The sequence below is a fragment of the Theropithecus gelada genome, chromosome 11, assembly GCF_003255815.1.
Source record: "Theropithecus gelada isolate Dixy chromosome 11, Tgel_1.0, whole genome shotgun sequence".
NCBI classification, from domain to species: Eukaryota; Metazoa; Chordata; class Mammalia; order Primates; family Cercopithecidae; genus Theropithecus; species Theropithecus gelada.
In genome coordinates this window covers 16,234,390-16,251,305 of record NC_037679.1, presented here as the reverse complement: position 1 = coordinate 16,251,305, position 16,916 = coordinate 16,234,390, and the positions used below count along the sequence as shown (strand labels likewise).

General features: G+C 58.0%; 1 protein-coding gene across 2 annotated transcripts in view; it reads right to left on the bottom strand.

Annotated features, from left to right (window-relative positions):
- The window catches only part of LRP1 (LDL receptor related protein 1), an 84,570-nt gene that overhangs the window by 21,450 nt on the left and 46,204 nt on the right, over positions 1 to 16,916 (bottom strand). For both annotated transcript variants that reach the window (XM_025401871.1, XM_025401872.1), the window contains 22 exons: positions 15,921 to 16,166; positions 15,520 to 15,717; positions 14,385 to 14,589; positions 14,040 to 14,204; positions 13,158 to 13,402; positions 12,745 to 12,876; positions 12,210 to 12,437; positions 11,810 to 11,984; positions 11,625 to 11,719; positions 11,233 to 11,382; positions 10,912 to 11,052; positions 10,429 to 10,563; positions 8,183 to 8,314; positions 7,783 to 7,917; positions 7,477 to 7,606; positions 7,228 to 7,354; positions 6,706 to 6,857; positions 6,491 to 6,615; positions 5,788 to 6,165; positions 4,248 to 4,437; positions 728 to 932; positions 225 to 417 (listed from right to left, as the gene is read on the bottom strand). In XM_025401871.1, coding sequence (XP_025257656.1) covers positions 225 to 417; positions 728 to 932; positions 4,248 to 4,437; positions 5,788 to 6,165; positions 6,491 to 6,615; positions 6,706 to 6,857; positions 7,228 to 7,354; positions 7,477 to 7,606; positions 7,783 to 7,917; positions 8,183 to 8,314; positions 10,429 to 10,563; positions 10,912 to 11,052; positions 11,233 to 11,382; positions 11,625 to 11,719; positions 11,810 to 11,984; positions 12,210 to 12,437; positions 12,745 to 12,876; positions 13,158 to 13,402; positions 14,040 to 14,204; positions 14,385 to 14,589; positions 15,520 to 15,717; positions 15,921 to 16,166 — 3,882 coding nt within the window. The remainder of the gene's footprint in view (positions 1 to 224; positions 418 to 727; positions 933 to 4,247; positions 4,438 to 5,787; positions 6,166 to 6,490; positions 6,616 to 6,705; positions 6,858 to 7,227; positions 7,355 to 7,476; positions 7,607 to 7,782; positions 7,918 to 8,182; positions 8,315 to 10,428; positions 10,564 to 10,911; positions 11,053 to 11,232; positions 11,383 to 11,624; positions 11,720 to 11,809; positions 11,985 to 12,209; positions 12,438 to 12,744; positions 12,877 to 13,157; positions 13,403 to 14,039; positions 14,205 to 14,384; positions 14,590 to 15,519; positions 15,718 to 15,920; positions 16,167 to 16,916) is intronic.

Below are 16,916 nucleotides of genomic sequence, written 5' to 3'. Positions count from 1 at the left end.
TGTGTGGGAGGGGTGTGGTGTATGTCGTGTGGTGTGTGTAGTATAGTATGTGTGGGATGTGTATGTGTGGTATGTGTGGGGGGTGTGTGTGGTATGTGTGGGGGGTGTGTGGGGTATGTGTGTGGGGGTGTGTGTGGTATGTGTGGGGGGTGTGTGGGGTGTGTGTTTGTATGTCCAGGCACGACAGGCAGGAGGGCGAGGCAGGTGGCAGCAGCCCCACTCACAGCTGTTGGTGTCATTGGCCACGGCGATGATGCCCATGGGCTGCTGGGGGATGTCCACGCGTAGCAGCTTCATGTTGCTGCCCACGTGCTTGTTGGCCCGCTGCACTGCCCGCCGCACCCAGTCGGTCCAGAAAATGTGCTCCCCATACACGGCCAGCCCGAAGGGGTGGACAGGCTCTGACTTTAGGATCACCTGTGGAGACAGCGCCATCACTGTTACAGCATCGCTCGGGCCTCTCGCCCAGTCTCCACTGGACCACAGCCTGGCCTGGCCTCTGACAGCTACAGAATGAGGGCCCACGGAGGCATCCTGCCATCTCCCTCACCTAGCTGATGAGGAGCAAGCTGGACAGGGTGGGGTTGCCCGAGGCTGGGGCCTGGAGGGACTCGCCTCCTCCCAGCTGCTCCCACCATGTCTGTGCCTGGACGGTCTCAGCTGATGGCTGACCCTGGCCCTGGCTTCCCCTCAGCCGCCCGCCAGCTCACCCACCCCGCAGACTCACATAGCGGTGGGAGCCGTCATACTCGCACCGCTCAATCTTGTCCAGGGTGGCATCAGAGAAGTAGAGCTTCTCGGCACGGTGGTCGATGGCCAGGCCGTTGGGGGTGCGGATATCCTTCTCGATGAGGGTCAGGACATTGGCTCCCGAGAGCGCTGCCCGCATGATGCTGGGATGCTGCTCATTCCAGTTGGTCCAGAACATGAGGCTGGGGGAAGAGGGTCCAGGGATCAGGAGGCAAAGCCTGAGAGGCTACCACAGAGGGTACAGGCCAGGACACGTAGGCACCTGGAACCCGGAGGCCCGCCAAGGCAAAGCAACCTCAGAGTCATCGAGGCCAAGAGTGCCCCGACGCCCACAAAGGGCCCCGCTATTGCACAGGCAGTTCTCACATGAGGTGGCTGAGTGTGAGGGGATGAGGGCCAAGTGTGAGATATTCACTTTGCAGTATCTGGGCAGTGACCGTCTACTTGCTAAGAAGAGAGCCAAGTGAGACAGGCTCTAGGGTTCCAGCCCTGGCTACGCCACCACCAGCTAGGTGCCCTTAGGCAATTTGCTCAACAGCCCTATCCCTCAGTTTCCTCCTCTATGAGGTGGGGATGGTAGCACCACCTGCCTTGCAGGGTGGTTGTGAGAGTGGAAGAAGTTAATCTCCATCTTAAGGACAGATGGCACACGCTATGTGAGTATTTCCCAGGAGTTTATTCTTAACTGCTCTCTTCTGTGCAGGGAGGCTGGCTGTCTTCCAGATCATTCAGGAAGCCCTTGTGGAGCTGAGTGTGGCGTGTGTCCCTGGTCCTGGGGTATGTGGGTCCTATCCTCAAGGAACCCTCGAGTTCCCTTCTCCGTACTTTGAGGCCTTTACATGTTTGGGGTTGGAGCCACCGTTCTGCCTCATAATGGCTCTGACCTTGAACGAGCCTGTCACCCCTCTGAGCCTTGGTTTCCTCTCAGTAAAGGAGGCAATGGGAACAGCCAGCCCCCAATTATGCTGTGCTCCTTGTGGGGTGGAGGAAGGCCTCAAGGCTGGTCAAGCACTATCCTGGGTGTGACAGAGTGATCCTCGGACCACCGGCATTGGATGGTGAGCCCTGGGCCCTCAGTCCCAGAGCTTGTCACTCAGCTAGGACCAGGGCGGGGCAGGGGACTCCAAATTCTCTTGCTCCCAGGCGATCCTTATGCACAGTGGAGTCTGAGACCACCAAGCCACATGAAAGCCAGCTCCATTCTCCAGTTCCCTAACAGGACCTGCCCCTGCCCCCACCCGTGCCTCTGGCCCCCTCCCACCTCCGCCCCTCACCATTCTGGCCACAGATCTCTCCTCTGGCCTGTGAACTTGTCTCCTCATACCTCTCCAGGTCACACCCTTCTTGCCCACCCCCAGCGTCTCCAGCACCATTGAACTATCGCGCCTTCTGCTGGGCTCACATAGGAAAACGGTGCTGCTCTGCCCCTTGGGAGACACTGGCTGCCCTGAGCCTCCACGAGCTCATGAGAAGCTCTGATCTTAAGGGCCTCATCCTGGAGGACAGCAGGGGTGTGTGATGGCTCTGGAATCGGGATGTAAGTTGGGAGGGAGGCGGCGTGTCCCTCTAGCCTCCACAAGGGAGAATGGGTGTCGTGGGGCAGCGACCGGTGATCTTCCTGGCTTGTCAGGATTCGACTTGGCCTGTCAGTCCCCACCAGGGACTCCCACACCTCAAGTGAAACCACTCACACCTGCAGTGAGAAGTGATTTTCCTCCTGGCGTCAACAGACTCCTCCATGTGACACAACTGTGGTCTGGGTGAACCTGCTTCCCAGGAATGTGGCGGGAGGGAAGACAGAGGCTTTCCTGGGGCAGGTGCTCAGTGTCCAGCAACATGGCAGGCCTTCTAACTATCCGACTGTGACTCCACAGGGTCATCAGTGCTCCAGTGCCGACTGCAGGGAGGGCTCAGGGGGAGGCTGGGGTGTTGGAGTCTCCACTGGCCCCTGCCCCCTCCATTGGGGTCCACATCGGCTCCTTCCGATTCCCTGAAAGTGCCTGCTCCTTCTGGCCAGGGGGAGGGCCCCTCCTGCTGGCTCAGCTCTTTCTCCTGGGTGCTGGGACCATGCTCCCATTCAGCCACTCCTGCCATCCTCAGATGTCGGCTCACATGCCTCCTCTTCAAGGACATGTTCCCTGACTTGCAGGCGGGGCCAGTCCTCAGCACACAGCCACAAAGCTCTTCATGACGCCCCTCGCGCTCCCCGCTGGGTCCTCTGCACCTTCTTTGCTCTCAAAAGCCACTCGCTGAATGTGCAACGGAATCCCCTTGGCTCATAGGAAAGGAGCTTGGTGGGCAGCCAGGAGGACATGTCCTCTGGGACGAGGGCAGGGCAGCCCTGCTGGACCCTCCATGGAGGCTCCAGACTCATGAGGTACAGGCCCTGAGGCCATCCCCAGACAGGTGAGGCAGCCAAGGTTCATGAAAGTGGGGACTGGACCTTCGTCATCAGCTGCAGATGTGCCAGACAACAGAGGCAGGAGGAAACAGAGGGCCCTTGAACCAGGTTGGATGTGACTGACACTGGGGTACAGGTAGGGGGAATCTGGGTTCGGGACGCTCACATATCTATACAGCTGCTTTGGGTTGTGTTTACTAGTTTCCTAGTAAAGCTTTTGAAAAACATTCCAAGCACTGCTGAATTGGGAAAAAAATGTTGCTCACATGTGGGCCAGGATCCCTAAGGTGAGGGGTGGCTCACTAGAGGCCCAAACAGCCAGGATGAAGGCTGCCCTTGTGGGAGAACACAGCAGGCCGACTGCGGGTGAACCCCCCAGGGGGAGTACCCACCGCCAGGTGCTTCCTGCCACCTGTCCTGGCTTGTGCTCCTAACTCCTCCGCACCCTGACCTCACTTCCCGGCTGGGTTCAGGCCTGCCTATGTCCCATGGTGTGCAGAGGTTCCCTTCTGTCCTCCCTGTCTTGAATTTGTCTTTCTTCAGGCTTTTGCTCAAAGCACTTGCCCTGTCCAAGCTGGCCTTCCTTGTCTTTTCCAATTCCAGACTCTGGGCCAATCTACTGTCTTCATGAGACCTGTGGTCACCCGTATACAGCCCTGTGCCAGTTACCTTTGCTTCCCACAAGTATGACTTCTCAACCTAGCTTAGTGGCTTGAAGGCCCAGCCCGAGGCTTCCATACGACGGGTTCAACAGACATTCTTTGCCTGAAGCTTTGGATCCCAGAGCTAGAGGCCCTACCCTGTGCCTCCAACATGGTGTTCTGATGAATGAATCAACCACAAAGGCAGAGCGTCCCCCACAGTCCTCATGCTCCCCTTGGTGCAGACAGCTGAAATCTTAGTCAGCTTGTACCACAGAAGAGGAACCTGAAGCTTAGGAAGCTTTTGCAACTCCCCCCAGATCACACAGCAGGGAAGGGTGGAGCTCAAGTGAGGGCTTGCCTCTCCTGCACCCCAACCTGGGTCTGCCTGGGGAGTTTCTGCCGCCCCAAGTCCCACCTCTCCCCACTATCCCCATCCCCAGGCAGCAGCTCACTTCTGGCACTCATCCAACACGAAGGCCCGTGGGTGGTCATCTCCGGACATAGTGATGACGGTTTCACGCTCGAAGGCCCCCGGGCGGGTCTGGTCCACTGTGTGGCGCGTGATGGTGGATGTCGTGTAGCTTGTCCAATAGAGAGTATCCCAGCCACGGTGATAGGCCAGGCCTTCCACGGAGCCCACATCTGTGAAGAGACAGGAGCAGCCATTGGGCGGGACGGGGCCAGAGGGCAGCCTGCACAGGAGCCATGGGGGCCAGCCTGGGACACGTGCTGTCCTGGCTGGAAGAGGAAGTGTGGTGTATGGGAGTGCATGAGGTGTAGCAGAGGGGGCTCGGGGGCACCAGGGTCTGACTCATGCCCCCAACCTCTGCTGTCCTCACCCAAATGACCTGTGGTCACCTCCCAACCCTCTCCCTCGGTCTTCCCACTTAGGGCGATCGGGCTTCCTGGTGTGGTTGCACTTTCCTGGAGCTGTAGTTCCGCTAAGTTGACTGCAACATAGATTTCAGTAAATCAAAGCCTACTTGGGCTGTACCGGGGAGCCCCCTACTTAAAAAGACCCTGAGCTGGATTGATTATTTTATAAAGCAGACATCTTAAACTCAGGTTAAAGAACCAAGGCACAGTGAGAGACACAGCTGAACAGCAGTGTAAGAGAAAAGACTCGAGCGTTAGTGGCTAAAAGTGATGGTGGCTGCCAAAAGGCCATGCTGTGGTATGGTCTGCAAACAACCAGTGGGGAGGGGACATCCCTTCCAGGGGACTGGGGATTGATCTGCCAGTCTCTCCTGATCAAGCTGCGAGCATGCAGTACCGGGTTTAGCTTCGGATGCTACATTTTTAGACAGACATGTGGGCTGGACTAAGTTGCAGCAGAAAATGTCCCAGAGAAGGCTGAAAGGACAGGTCTGAACATGCAGCACCTAGTTCGGCGCCTGGCAGGTCTTTATGGACCAGCTGAATGAATAAATGAGCAAATGAATGAGTCAAAGGACCTGGTGGTAACCAGGCTGAAGAAGAGAAAATGTAGTGGGATGCAGTTTTCAAAGAGCTGAAAGGCTGTCCTATGATGACAGCCCTGACACTGTAACTGCTCTTTCCAGAGCACACACTCCATCCCCAGCATCACTGAGCTAGGCCTTCATGCGCAGCAGCTCAAGGAATCCTGTCTCACCATGCAGATTAGAAGGCTCAGGTTTGGCAAGAGCAGGAAACTGACCCAAGTTACCGCAACCCCAAGGGACTGGAGCTCAGCCCCATGTCTGCAGCCTGGGTTTGTGAGCGCTGGGCTCCACAGTGACCTCTGGCTTGTTCTGTGCAGCCCTGAAGGCAGAACTAGGACCAGTGGCGGGAGGAAGATGGGAGCCGACACTGACTCCACATCAGGAGTCATGTAACTGCGGGGGTGCAGTGGGAGTCGCCTGAGTTGCAGCTGCTGGGATTCAGGGTAGAGTGCCTGGCTGGGGTCTGAGAGTGTGTGCTGCTCCCCGCCCCACGTCCCACTTCCTGGGAAGACTTGGGGTCTGGGCTCACTCTCCACAATGGTGATCCTCCTGGAGCCATCGTCGTTGATCTGCTGAATGTTCCCAAAGTGGATGTCGCTGAAGAAGATGCGATTGGGGGTGCCCGGAGAGGTGCCTGCCCGGTAGTCAAAGGCCAGGGCAATGACGTTCTTCATGTGCTCAGGGTCCTCGAAGGGCTGCACGGGCGCATTGAGGTTGCGCTCATCCGACAGGTGGATGCTCTTGAGAATGGTGCGCTCCGAGTAGAGCAGGTAGCCGGCGTACTCGCGGCACGATGCTCCGTCTTCAGCCAGCATCCCGTGGGCACAGGCGCAGGCCCGCTGCCCACGGCCCCGGTACAGGCACAGCTGCTGGCACCCACCATTGGCCACCGCGCACACGTTCGTGCCTGGGGGAGGGGAGGGTACAGAGGGCAGGGCCTGCCTTGGGAAAGGCTCGCTGGTGCCTTTGTCATCCAGGCTTTGGCAAAAGTACTGCCCTCTGCCTCAGTATTCCCAGCTTGGACGACCTTCCAGGGCCCAGAGCCCAATGTCTAGATCTGTCCCGGAGCACCTCAGCCTTTCCTCCCCATCCCTGGGTCTCTTGGGCCATCGGAAGGTGCCCCATAGGTCTAACTTGTCTCCTGGCCCTCTCACGCTGGGTTCCCTGGGGAGCGCCCTCCCAGGCCAGAGTCCCCCTCACCTCTCCACCTCAGCCCAGAGCCCCGGCCTCACCTTTCTGCCGGTCCCGGTTGAAGACTTTGATATCTTTAAGCTGGACACCGATGCCGGTTCGCAGGGGCACGGAGTCTGTGGCATTGTCTTTGCTCCCTCGCTTGATAGAGCCGTTGGCGTGAGTCCTGAGGGAAGGACAGGTCACAAGAAGAGCGTCAGTGGAGCGGGGAGGGAAGGAACAGATCAGCTGAGGAGGCCAGGACAGAAGCCCTCACCTGTCACTCCAGTAGATGAAATCCTCAAACACAGACACTGAAAACATGTCCATGTTATTGCTGGACAGAACCACCTCGCGGTTCTCACCCGTCTCCAGGTCGATCCGTTCAATCTTGTCTGTCCGTGCATCACACCAGTACAGCTTCCCATCCTACAGGCCAGAGGCACCCACCTCACCTCCAGGGCTGAACCCACTGCCAGCCCCATGTCCGGGGCAGCAGGGAGTGCGTGGGCCAGAGTGGGGCCCTCAGTTCAGCCTCCCCCCCTCACACACTCCTGCCCTCTGCCCTGCTGATAAGGCAACATCCAGGCATCCTTCCCCTCCCCTACTCCCCACTTCTGAGTGACCCCTGCCCATCATCTCTGTGGTAGCAGGAGTCCTACTCTGGGTGCAGGGCTGGGCCGGGAGACCCCGTGACCTCCCTTGGGCTTCATGTCCTCCCAGAATGGGCTCATCACAGGGAGGAGGGGCCTGGGTCAGGGGTCTACCATCGGCTCCAGGGCCAAGTTGGCATGCGAACCTGGTAGTCCACTGAGATGCCATTGGGCCAGCTGATGCTGACGTTGACCAGCACCACACGCTCCGTGCCATCTAGCCGAGACCGCTCAATACGTGGATACTGACCCCACTCAGTCCAGAACAGGTACCTGTGGGGTAGAGGGGAAGTGGGGGGTCAGTCCCCAGACCCTGGAGGAGACAAGGCCTCATCAGCATGGGCCATGGGCAGAATGACAAGGCCAGACCGGAGCCAGTCTGTCCAGCTCCTCACCCTTTCTCTGGGTGGACGGTGATGGCCCGGGGCTTGTCTAGACCCTGGGAGATCACCACGTAGCGGAAGGAGCCATTGAGCCGGGCGACCTCGATGACATCGAAGCCCTGGTCCGTCCAGTAGATGTTGCCTAAGGAGGGAGTTGGTGGGGCTCAGGGAGGTTGGGTGAGGACAGGTGGACCTGGTGTCCTCCAAGCCCCCAGGCACCCCTGCAGCTCCTCTTCCTGCTCCCACCAACTCCTCCTCCCCCCACATCCCCCAGTCCTCTGCCACACTTCAAGCCCCACAAACCCACCCACTGCTCACCCGCGATCCAGTCCACTGCGATGCCCTCCACGCGGCCAATGCCATTGGTCACCACGTCTTCACGCCACGTCTGGTCCCGCTTGGCCCGGCTGATTGTGCTCAGGCCCATGTCCACCCAGTAGATGGTGTCATTTTCTGGAGTTGGAGGAGGTGACATGGGGATGACCAGTAAGGCAGGGGTAAGGCGAGGGGTCAAAATCTCACAAGGCTCAGGACAGAGGTGAGAGAGTGCCGGAGGGGTCAGGTGCTTGGAAGGAGAGGTGGAGTCGGGGTGGCAGCTGTAGCAAGTGCCCCACCTCGGGCCGATTCAGGCAGCCTCTCACTGGACCCTCAGGGCACACCACACTACCCCTAAAGCTCCCACGCCACGCCCAACTCCCTCCACCACTAAATGGCTCACCAGCATGGAAGTCGATGCCGACAGCCAGCGAGGTCCCAGACACTGGGACCAGGGCATCTGACTTGTCATTGGGATCCAGAGGAATTCCCCTGATTCCTTCGTGCACAGAGTACAGGAGAAAGGAACCCACGCCTGAAACACAAGGACACTTAAGGCATGGGTATCGCCAACACTCTCCCCTTAAGCTTGGTTGCTGTCACCCTCCAACTGTTCTCTGCTTTTCCTTTGATGTCTTCCCCCGCCATCATCCCTATCCTCCACCCAGCACACACACCCTAGCCTGAGGTCAGAGCATGGACCGGGAGGAAGCTCACCTGGCTGGTAGCTCTGGGGAACCACCTGCAGGACCCCTAGCCACCATGAGAGGGCAGCAGAGACTCGGATTTCTCGCCTTGTGCTCTGCCCTCCTCCATCCAGCACAACCCAATCTGCACCCTGCAAGTCCCTTAGGGAAAGTCTGGGAGTTCAGACCAGACAATCAGGACTAGGTGACTCCAAAATCTAGACTTCCAGTTTGGCGCTCAGCCTGATTCTAGTTTCCTCTTTGTCCTCCCTCTGTCTGGTCCATGCCACACCCTCTCTCCAACACTTAAAACTCAACCCCATAAGGTCACTCCTAAGCCAGTCTCATTACCCAGTTATCCCATTTCCTTTTCTTTTCTTTCTTTTTTTTTTTTTTCATTTTTTTTTGTTTTGTTTTTTTGTTTTATTTTTTTGAGATGAAGTTTCGCTCTTGTTGCCCAGGCTGAAGTGCAATGACGCAATCTTGGCTCACCGCAACCTCCGTGTCCCGGGTTCAAGTGATTTTCCTGCCTCAGTCTCCCGAGTAGCTGGGATTACAGGCATGTGCCACCACGCCCACCTAATTTTGTATTTTTAGTAGAGACAGGGTTTCTCCATGTTGGTCAGGCTGGTCTCGAACCCCAGCTTCAAGGTAATCTGCCCGCTTCCGCCCCCCAAAGTGCTGGGATTACAGGCGTGAGCCACCACGCTAGGCCTTTTTTTTTTTTTTTTTTTTAATTGAGGTGGAGTCTTGATCTGTCGCCCAGGCTGGAGTGCAGTGGCGCAATATTGGCCCACTGCAACCTCTGCCTCCCCGGTTCAAGCGATTCTCCTGCCTCAGTCTTCTGAGTAGCTGGGATTACAGGTGCCCGCCACCACATCCAGCTAATTTCTGTGGTTTCAGTAGAGACAGAGTTTTGCCATGTTGGCCAGGCTAGTCTCAAACTCCTGACCTCAAGTGATTGGCCTGCCTCGGCCTCCCAAAGTGCTGGGATTACAGGCATGAGCCACCATGCCTGGCCCAGTTTTCCCATGTCTTGAGGCACCACTACCCATGCATCTCAGAATCCTCCCTTGCCTTTATCCCTTTGATACAGCATGTCCCAAAGTGAATCCCCAAATGGGCCCTGGTTGCTCAGACTCCATGAAAAGAAGAATGAAGGTCAAGCGAGTTTTGGAAAACCCCAAACACTTGAAAAATTCTTAGCACACATAAACATATTCAAGGCTCTGAGAAGTTCTGCAGCACAAAACACTCTTAAACTTTGTTCAACTCAGAATTTCTTTTGGTAAAATCTACCCACATCAAAGAGGGAGGCTCCTAGGAATGCACTTCTGGGAAATGCTGTCCCCCCGGCAAGCTCATAAATGAGTTAGCAGGTTCTTGTGAAATGGGTCTGAGTTTCATTCCTTTTCTTCAACACTTGCTGAGCCCAGCCCAGGCCCATCATCTCCTCACACTCCGATTACTCCTGATAGCCTCCTAACTGGTTTAACCGCCTCTGTTTCTTCCCCACCACCAATGCAGTCAGGTTGATCTTCCCCAAACATCACTTTCCAGGCACTCCTGGCTGAGAACACAGGAGCCCCGCATAGCTCACAGCCTTATCTCCAGGACTTCCCCACACTTTGCCCACCACTCTTGGCTGGGGCCCCCACACACACCTTACGTTATGTATAGTTCCCTCTCCTTTGAGCCCTGCATCCACATCCTACTTGTCCTATAAAACCCAGCTCAGAGCATGCCTCTTCCATGCAGTTACCACTGATCTGCCTGCTGACATCTATTTTTCCAAAATCCTACTGGAGGCACTGGAGACTCATAGCCACTTCATGGTCCAGTGTCCCCTACACCATGAATGTAGTCTTGTCCCCAAGGTAAGAAGAGAAAGGTAGGGCTGTAGGGTAGGAGGAGTCAGGGTTGGGGAGCTGGGACAAGGCTGGGAGGAGAGCCAGGCACTGACCCTCACAGGCCTGCTGGCCACTCCGGAGGCTATAGCCGGCTGTGCACATGCAGGAGCGGGTCGTCTCTGACGTGGGCAGGCAGAGCTGGGAGCAGTCACCGTTGTTGACACTGCAGGGGTTGGTGCCCTTATGGTCTGGGGGCAGGTGGGAGGCAGAGGGAAAGGGTTAGGTGGCCCTCCTTGGGACCTAAGGGTCAGGCTTGGGCTGCTCAGAAACAGGATGGTCACTGCCTTCACCCTGGACCTAATGGGGGTCACCACCCCACCCGGCTCTCAGGTTTTCTGTCCTCCTGGGCCCCTGGCCTTATGAATAGGGCTGCTGGGAGCCTATAAGGTGCCTTTGTGAGAAGGAAACAAGGAGTCTCTTTGGGTGGTGGGTGCAGCCTAACCCACTTACTCCCTTGCCCCATGGACCTGCAGCCTGCAGCTCTGGAGCCTCCCGTTACCCCTGAGACCCCAGTGGCCGCCTGGCCTCACACCTACCCAGCTGGATGCTCTCGTCATAGACCTTCATGTGCATCACCAGGGTGGTGCTGTTCCGCAGGACGACGGAGCCCGAGCCGTCGGCCTTGCTGCATGTGCCCATCTTCTCCGACACCTGATCTGCCCACCACAGCTTGTCCCCTGGGGCAGCAGGAGGGGATGAGACCCTTGGGAAGGCCCCACACCCAGCTCTCCTGAAGGGCTCATTGGCCCTAAGTCATCAGGCCCCCCACGTGGTGAAATTCTGCCCCAAGCCAGCCCGTCTCCCAGGTCTGGCCTGGCCTGCTCTGCGTCATCTCTGTTTCACCCAGCAGCCCTCACCCATGATGGCCAGGGCGGTGGCCTTGCCCAGCTGGCTCCGCATGGCTTCGATGACCTCCAGCCCACTCCCATCCAGGTTGCAGCGGTTGATGGTATGGTTCCCGGAGCTGATCCAGTAGAGTTTGCTTTCAGGGAAGTCAATAGCCAGACCTGGAAAAGGGGGTGTCACTGCCAGGGAGTCTGGCCCAGGGCTGGGGATCCAGGGATAGGAGCAGAGGATATGTGTGTGAGGATGTGTGGCTGTGCGTGGCGGGGAGGCGAGGGGGCAGGTGGTGAGAGCAGGCACTAAGCTGAGGCTCTGGGGAGGCTGAGGGGCACCTGAGGTACCCTGTGAGCACCTCCTGGTCAAGGAAGTAGGGAAGGGCTGTGGGGGTGGGCAGGGAAGCTCGTACCCACGGGGCCCTTCTGGCCACTGAAGAGCAGGGTGCGATTGCTGCCGTCCATGTTGGCCATGCTGATGTTGTCACCATCGGTCCAGTAGAGCTTCCTGGGGGGAGAGTACCAAGAGGGAAGGGTCAGCGTCTTCTTCTTCCCAGCCCCACACCCCATGCTCCCTGGCCCTGGGCCCTAGACTGACCCACGCAGAGGGTGGACAACAAGGCCATGGGGCTGCTCCAGGCCCTGCACCACTGCGTTCTTGAAGGAGCCATCCAGCCGGGCCACATTGATCTGCTTCTTATTGGTGTCATAGCTTGTCCAGAACAGGTTTCGGGAGACCCAGTCCACAGCCAGCCCATGGGCATTTGGCAAGTCTGAGGGCACAAGCAGGGAGTCCGTTGTTGGGTGTCTGCAGGGCAGTGGGTCAGGAGGGGAGCCAGTGTGCTTTCTGGAGAAAAGGGATCAGGAAACCAGGCTGGAGCACTGAGGGGCAACAGGACTGGGAGAAGGACCACTCGGACCAAGTAGACCAGGGTTGGGAGCAAGGGGTGTGTGGGGGTGCCCATGTCCACTGGTGGGCATCCAGGGCCGGGAAGAACCTGCAGAGACGACTGTCTCCACGCCTGTGCCGTTGATGAAGGCCCGCTTGATGGCCTGTGTCCGCACGTCAGACCAGTACACACGCTGCTCACGGGCATCGTAGTCTAGCACCGTGACGTTGTCGATGTCGGGCACCGTGAAGGAGATGATGTAGTTGTAGTAGGGGGCATCCAGGTCCACACCTCGGATCTCCATCTGACGTGCGTACAGCAGGAACTTCTTAAACTCTGTGGGGCACGGGCTGGTCACTGAAGGCAGTCCCTGCCTCTGTGCTTCCCACCCACCTGGTTTCAGGCCCTGCCTTCTTCTGGATCTGTCTGTTTGCTACTGGCCCTTGGTTCCATGGACACACCCCCCTGGGTGCAGCCTCCCTGGCAGACCTGTAGCCCCTTCTCACAGTGGCTGTCTCTTGAGCCTCTCCTATTGGGACCCTCCTGACTGGGACTCTGCCTTCGCGGACAACCAGGAGCCTGGGGCCTGCAGCCTTCCCTTCAGCCTCAGTTGCTCACTGGCTCTGGAGGGAGGGGCTCCTACCATAGCAAGTAGTTTTGTCCTTGTGGAGCTTCATGAGGTGGGGGCAGGCGCAGGACACGGTCCGGTTGTAGTTGATGAGACACAGGTGGGAGCAGGGGCCCCGGCCCCCATTGGCCTCACAGGGATTGGGAGCTGGGGGCAGGGTGGGGAAGAGAAGAAGCCAGAGAATCCTGTGACTTGCTGCTCCCTACATGGACCACCCCTCCCTCACCCACTCTCCTCCCCCTGTTCCAGCAGCCACTACTGCTAGACCCTCCTCTGCTGCTAGACGGTGCCTCTGTCAACAACCGGCCCACCCCTGCCGTCCCAGTACACTTGCTCCTGTTCTCACTGCCCTCTCCTCTCCTAAGAGCTTCTAGAGCTTCTAAAGAGGCTGCTGGCTCCCTTCTGGCTTGAGGCCCTGAGCCGCTTACCCATGGGCTGGCGGGAAGGGTGGTACACCTGCAGGTCAAAGGGCTGGGTGTTGGTCCTCTGTACCACAGTGACATTGTGGCCGGTCCACTTGTTGGCCTTAGCCAGCGTGTTTGTTCGCCAGTCAGTCCAGTAGACCTCCCCCCCGTACAGCGTCACTGCAAATGGGTGCGACAGGAACTCGTGTCCCCGAAGCACCTCCATGTGGCCAGAGCCGTCGTAACGGGCTGAGTAAATGGCATCTGACCTGAGAGCATGATGGAGCAGAATGAGGATGCCAGCCGGGATCTCAGCCCTCAGAGCTCTGCCCAGGCGCCCATCCTCTGGGCCCTGGCCACAGCCCTCCCAGCGAAGAGCACAGGACCGTTCCCTCCCCTAAGCCCGGCTGGCCAGAGCAGATAGACAGAATGACCAAGGTGTGAGAACCCAACAGGTCCAGGTTTCAGCTCTCAGGCCCCAATTCCCAAGCCACAAGGGAATCTTTCAGTCACTTCTCCCCAGGGCTGCTGTCAGCACTCAGGGCTTTGATGAAAGTCAGAAAAATGCACCCTCCCAGGGCAGAACAATTAGAAAGAAGTTTCCCCTCCCTCTGGGCAGACACAGCCCCAGCAGAGGGAACACAGGGAGCGGACAGGTGAGTGGAGAGGATGGTACAGTGTGAATAACCACAGCTGACGGCCCTGCTTCCGCCTCCTCTACCCGCCCCTTCCCCTCAGCCCCAGTCTCCCCATGCCCCTCCGTCCTTCTCCTGTGCCCAATCCTTTGCCACCGTTCCTAGTTCTAGATCCCTTGGGCCTTCTCACCACTCTTGTCACCACAGTTCCCTCCCCACCCTGTCCTGGTGCCACAGACTTGGGCCTCCCCAGGGCATAGAGGGCACTGACCTGGCATCAATCCAAAGGATGCGCTTCTCCAGGTAGTCCACGGTGAGCCCGTTGGGCCAGCCCCCGGAGCCGGTCTCCCGGTGCACGGTGCGGCGCCCGGCCCCACTCATGGAGGCTGCCTCGATGCGGGGCAGGCTGGCATCCCAGTCTGTCCAAAACAGGATCCTGGGGAGTGGGGAGGGGTTAGGAGGGCTAAAGTTGGGGCCCTTGGGGAGGGACTGTGGTGGGATCCTAGGTAGAGGGTGGGAGGAGGCAAATGGCACTGAGAAGTAAGGTGTCCCTGGCCAGGCTGATGGGACTTCAGGGGGGCCATGGGGCCAGGAGAGGGCTGGGCAGGGTCCTCACCCATCCCGGGGATCCAGTGCGATTGCCCTTGGGTGCTCAATGTCACCGGCCAGCAGAGTGGTCCGGAGGGTCCCATCCAGCTTGGCCACCTCGATCTGGTCCAGGTTACTCTCCACCCAGTAGATGTTGCCTGCAATCCAGTCTACAGCCAGGCCCTCAGGTGTGGCCAGGCCGTACTGAATCACCACCTCAAAACTAGTCAGGGCTGGAGAAGAGAGGGCAGTGAAAGGTTAGCCTTTCCTGGGGAGCTGTGCATGAATGTGTGAAATCCTGGGAGCCCTCGATGACCCACCCTCATCCCTAGAACCTCTGCCAAAGTTTCTGATGTGCCCATATTCAAGAGTAGGACTCCTATTGTCTCCCCAACTTTTTTTTTTTTTTTTGAGACAGGGTCTTTTGTCACCAAGGCTGGATGCAGTGGCATGATCATGGCTCACGGCAGCTTCAACTGCCTGAGCTCAAGTGACTGCCATAAAGATTTTTCCACGCTAACACATTATGTGTGTGCCTCATTGTTTTAGAGACTGTTGCACAGTGTGACTATCATCACAGTTTACTTAGCCTCCCCTTGTTGATGGAAATTTGTAATGGTTTCAAGTTTTCCTTATTACAAACAATACAAACTTCTCTAGTAAAATGTGGCTCTTCCAAGTGTTTGCTCAGATGTCACCTTCTCAGGGGACCTTCCTTGACCACACAACTGAAAACAGCCTGTTTTGATCACTGCTTCATGCCCACTGCCCAGTGTGTACAGTGGGCACTCACTCACTATCGCGTGTGACTGAAGGAAGTCTGGGGTGTGCCATGCTGCCTGGGACAGAAGGCAGGGTTCAGGTACGCCTCTCCTAAGTGGCTTTTTTCTTTCAAGCCTGCAATTCTAGATCTGGGGAGCAGAGCTCCAGGCCATTCCAAGGTAAGGGTGATCATTTTGTTAATTATCAGGCTGGCAGTTCTGCTGACGATAATTACGGGGCGTCAGGCATGGAGACCCACAGCAAAATCTAACCCAATTAACAGAAGTGTGGGGGATGGGGGACCTAAGCCTCTGCTTTGGGGCCACTTGGATGGGACCTGTGCCCCTAGCGCCTAAGTGCTCCGCCTGTGTGCATCCCGCCTGGCAGCAATCGGTAGTCACCTCCGTTGTCCAGCAGCTTCCCGCGATAGATCTTGTCCTCCACCACGTCGGTCCAGTAGAGGGCGCTCTGGCTGAGGTGAAAGTCCAGGGCGATGGTGTTGCGCAGGCCGGGCACCAGGACGCTGTAGTCTCCTTTGTGAAGATCGATGCGCCGGATCTCATGCCGGTTGGAGAAGATGATGAACGGCTTGAAGGGGTCTGGGGTGGGAGGGATGTGACGGGGTCAGCAGGGGGCTAGCTGCCTGCGTGCCACCCGTTTGGGCGCAGGCAGGTCTCTGCTGGTCCCGGCACTGGGGGCTAGGGTGGAAAACTCAGCCTTTGGCACCTGGCCGCCAAGCCCAACCCACTGCAGCTCAGAGGCCTGCCTCGGCCTGCCCTGCCACACCTCACTGTTGTCTCACCCAGGCTGCGGCAGCTCTCCCCATCAGGCTCCAGGACCCAGCCCTCGTAGCAGGAGCACTTCACGCTGAACTTGTTCTGGTCGCACTTTTGGCTGCATTTGAGATGCTTGGCACAGTAGCTCTGGATCTGGCAGGTGTGGTTGTCGGGCCCCAGCTCCATGCCCAGAGGGCAGGAACACACAATGCCTTCGCCAGGTGCCACTGAGCAGTTGTGGCTGCAGCCACCGTTATTCAGAGAGCACTGGTCTGGGGGAGGGGCAGGCAGGGAACAGACCCAGGGTCAGAAGCTGAGAGGAGGCAAGACCACAGCCCTGCTGGGCCAAGTCTGGGGCAGCCTGGACCAAGTCCTCGTGCCCTGCCTACGGCCCTATTTGTCTCCATTCCTGCTGAGCTTCAGCCCAAGACTTCCTGGGCTCCCTCAGGACCAGAATTGGGACCCCTGCACCCACCAGCTGGCACCATACCTCCCCTTCCCACAGGGAGCACCCCTCAATAGCTCTGTCTGGTCTCAATATGTCCCTCCCTTCTTGGGCCCAGGGCGGGGGCCCCAGCTTTTTGCCTCCCTGGGAGGGACTCTGGGAGGTCCTTAGGTCCAGTCTCCTTGTGCTGATCTTTCCTGATCTGGAGGGGTTTGGGGAGGGGTGCGGTAGGACCTATCCTGCCCTGGGTCCTTTGGCACACCCTGGAACCTGCCAGCCTGACGGACGGCCTGTAGGCAGTTCTCCCAGCCAGTCCCTGTGGCCTTATCTTCCACTCCTCCCTTCCAAGGAACTGGGGGCTCTGCCTAGCTAACAGGACCAGATAAGGCTGCTCTGCTCCTTATCCCCAAGTCACACCACATGGTCCTCCCTGACTCCTGGACTCCCCCAACCTCATTTCTTTTGGTTTTGAATGGGCACCCTCCTCCCCTTGCCTTTGTTTGTTTGACACAGGGTCTCGCTCTGTCGCCCAGGCTGGAGCACAGTGGCAGGATGTTGGCTCACTGCAACCTCCGCC